At 38.1% G+C, this 2,474-nt stretch overlaps 1 protein-coding gene across 1 annotated transcript; it reads left to right on the top strand.

Moving 5' to 3' along the window:
* The first annotated feature begins 973 nt into the window (after window positions 1–973).
* LOC104038147 (CDC42 small effector protein 2-B) lies at window positions 974–2,177 on the top strand. The gene is made up of 3 exons (XM_009492433.2): window positions 974–1,027; window positions 1,469–1,570; window positions 2,103–2,177. The coding sequence occupies exons 1-3, from the start codon at window positions 974–976 to the stop codon at window positions 2,175–2,177; spliced, it is 231 nt and encodes a 76-aa protein (XP_009490708.1).
* Window positions 2,178–2,474: the final 297 nt, after the last annotated feature.

Raw genomic sequence — 2,474 nt, 5'->3', positions numbered from 1 at the left:
AAATCCCCTTTTTATAAATTAACATGTTGTAATATTATTTTGATGATCTGGGGTATGAAGAAGTTGGTATGAAAGGCTATTTTGTAGCCTTGGGTTTGATTTGAAGGAAGATACTTAAAAAAAAAAAAAAGTCAGTAACCACTAAAAAGTTGTTTTTTGTCATAGCTTCAGGGTACTAAAGTCAGTGAGTTTCCTGGTTGTATCTCCGGTCCAGGAGTGCTGTGTTAATAGTTTTATGTATTCTGGGAAGCTCTAGGCTCTGACTGATGAATGGTTTCTGTTGCTGATATACAAAGCTTTTTTTTTCTCTCCTCCCTTTCCCTCTTTTAAGGGCTTTTGGAATTGTAGAACACTCTTTACTTTGAGCTTTTCTATGTCTAAAAAGAGTAACTATGAGATGTAAGAAGGAAACTTTCTTTTGTGCCTGTTTGTCAAATTTAACCATTTAATCTGTTGTGCTTCAAAGCTATCTTCTTTCTAAATATTAAATAGTTCATAAGCATTGGGTGTCTCTCTTTACAATCAGATCACAGACTGTTAAACAAGATCTGACTTAATTCTAGCATTTCTTTTATTACACTTCTGTAAAGAAACCAGAACTTATACTGCTGTCTGTCTGGGAGTAAATGTGCAGGGTTCTTAACCCTGACTTCTGACGTGAACATACTGATTTTTAAACTAATGCTACTCTTCTTTCCAGGTATGTTTAAGAATTTGAGTCTTGTTTTAGCCTTCTGAAATATCTGTTGCTCAATAACTGTTACAAGACTTTGATATATTTTAGTATAAACTTAAAGAATAATCTCTTTGCAGGTGTACTCATTGGATGCTTTCTGTGATCTTTACCAGTGAATCTGCACAAGCAATTCCTTCCTAAATGCACTTCAGGAACTGCACCCTGGTCCTCGAACTGCTTTGACTCCCAGAGAAATAATTATACTTAACAAGGCCTTATTACCTACTGAAAAATATAATGACTGAATTCCTGGTTTGTTTTAATTGGTGCAATGGTGAGCAGCCCGAGCCGGTAGGTAGATGCACAACTGCTGTCCTTTATCAGATTTGAAATTTTGTCTTCCAATTATGTGGAAAACACTTCCATTGTCGTGTTGTTTAGATTAGTTTGGGCTAAGTAACGCAAAAGTTAAAAACAGTTAAACTATGTTTAAACTATATGTGTTTTGCCAGAAACTTTGGCCATATGACTGTTTGCAATTCTCAGGCCCTGACTTTCCAACATTAAAGAAAGTTTTTGCTAAAATTCAATTAGCAGTAAGACAGTAATAAAGCTGACTTTGACCCCTCTCTTACTGCGAATAGTCTGAAACTTCAGCCCAGTTGCCATGAGTCATTAGGGGTCAGTACTGGCTATCTTTTTTTTTTCTTTTTTTTAACTCAGCTGGTTGTTTCTGTCTGAAAGCTGCTCATGTTTTCTGAGTAGAGACCTAAGATATCTTCTTTCTTATAGAAGAGGCGTCGGAGACTGGACCGGAATATGATAGGAGAACCAATGAACTTCGTACACACTGCGCACGTTGGGGCAAGAGAGATGAGTAGTGACTATTCGTCGGTAAGTGTTGCACCTCTCGGAATAGCAGAAATCTCCACTCAGTAACCTGTAGAGCAGGGAGCTAATAAAATACTAGATAATTGTAAGAAAGAAAAAGCTGACTTTTTTTCATGAGTAGAATAGCATCAGAACAGAACTGTCCCCTGGTTTGTAAACATAAGATGCTGTGGAAGATACATTCAGCAAGAAGTGCTCGCTTCCCCAGTATCTTTACATATGATAAGCACCTTTTGGATAAGGGTCCTGTGGATGCCCCTGATACTAGGTCCAGATAACACCGCCCTGATGTCAAAGCTGTGCCAGGGTGAGGGGTGTAAGAATAAGTGGATTTTTGGATAGCAAGATCCCTTTCATGCACTGACTTAAAATAGTATTTACCAGTCCTGGGTTTAGTTGTTATTTCTCCTTACTAGTGTTGGGACCCAGCACTGTAAACATACGGCTCACCTGCCTCTTCAAATTGATGCTTTTAATAATTGCTCTGGCAACCAGACTTTAAAAGATGCATGTTCTAATAAACTTTTTTTTCTAGGCTGTATCAATTCAGGACCACATGAAGTCTAAAGGTGGCTACACAAATGGCACTTCTGCAACTGTTGAGATATAGGAAACTGAGAGAAGGCTGAAACCTGCTCCGTCTTTATGAGGACCCCCTGGACTGTGCTTTCATATTCTATAAAACCTCTTTATCATGGAGTAGGGAGAGTACTTGAATTATAAATAGGTCAGTGCAAGCTTTGGTGTTCTTAGCAAAATAGCTTCTGAAGGAGTTACTGTAAACTATCCTTAAAATGGTCTGTCATGTTAGTGTTGTAGTAGCAACTGTAGTTTGTCACTGTGGATGACTTCCTAGCTGTGTCCCAAAAACCTCACAAAGTTGTGTTGTAGGATGGGATTGGAAGTC

This window comes from Pelecanus crispus, chromosome 7, assembly GCF_030463565.1.
Source record: "Pelecanus crispus isolate bPelCri1 chromosome 7, bPelCri1.pri, whole genome shotgun sequence".
In the NCBI taxonomy this organism is placed as follows: Eukaryota; Metazoa; Chordata; class Aves; order Pelecaniformes; family Pelecanidae; genus Pelecanus; species Pelecanus crispus.
The sequence above is the reverse complement of the archived record's forward strand: the minus strand, read 5'-3'. Positions and strand labels throughout refer to the sequence as shown.

Bases quoted from the DNA above. Each gene is read 5' to 3' on its own strand.
- LOC104038147 (XM_009492433.2), top strand. From the start codon at position 974: ATGACTGAATTCCTGGTTTGTTTTAATTGGTGCAATGGTGAGCAGCCC. The intron at 1,028-1,468 runs GTAGGTAGATGC...TCTTTCTTATAG, and splicing joins ATGGTGAGCAGCCCGAGCCG to AAGAGGCGTCGGAGACTGGA. The intron at 1,571-2,102 runs GTAAGTGTTGCA...TTTTTTTTCTAG, and splicing joins TGAGTAGTGACTATTCGTCG to GCTGTATCAATTCAGGACCA.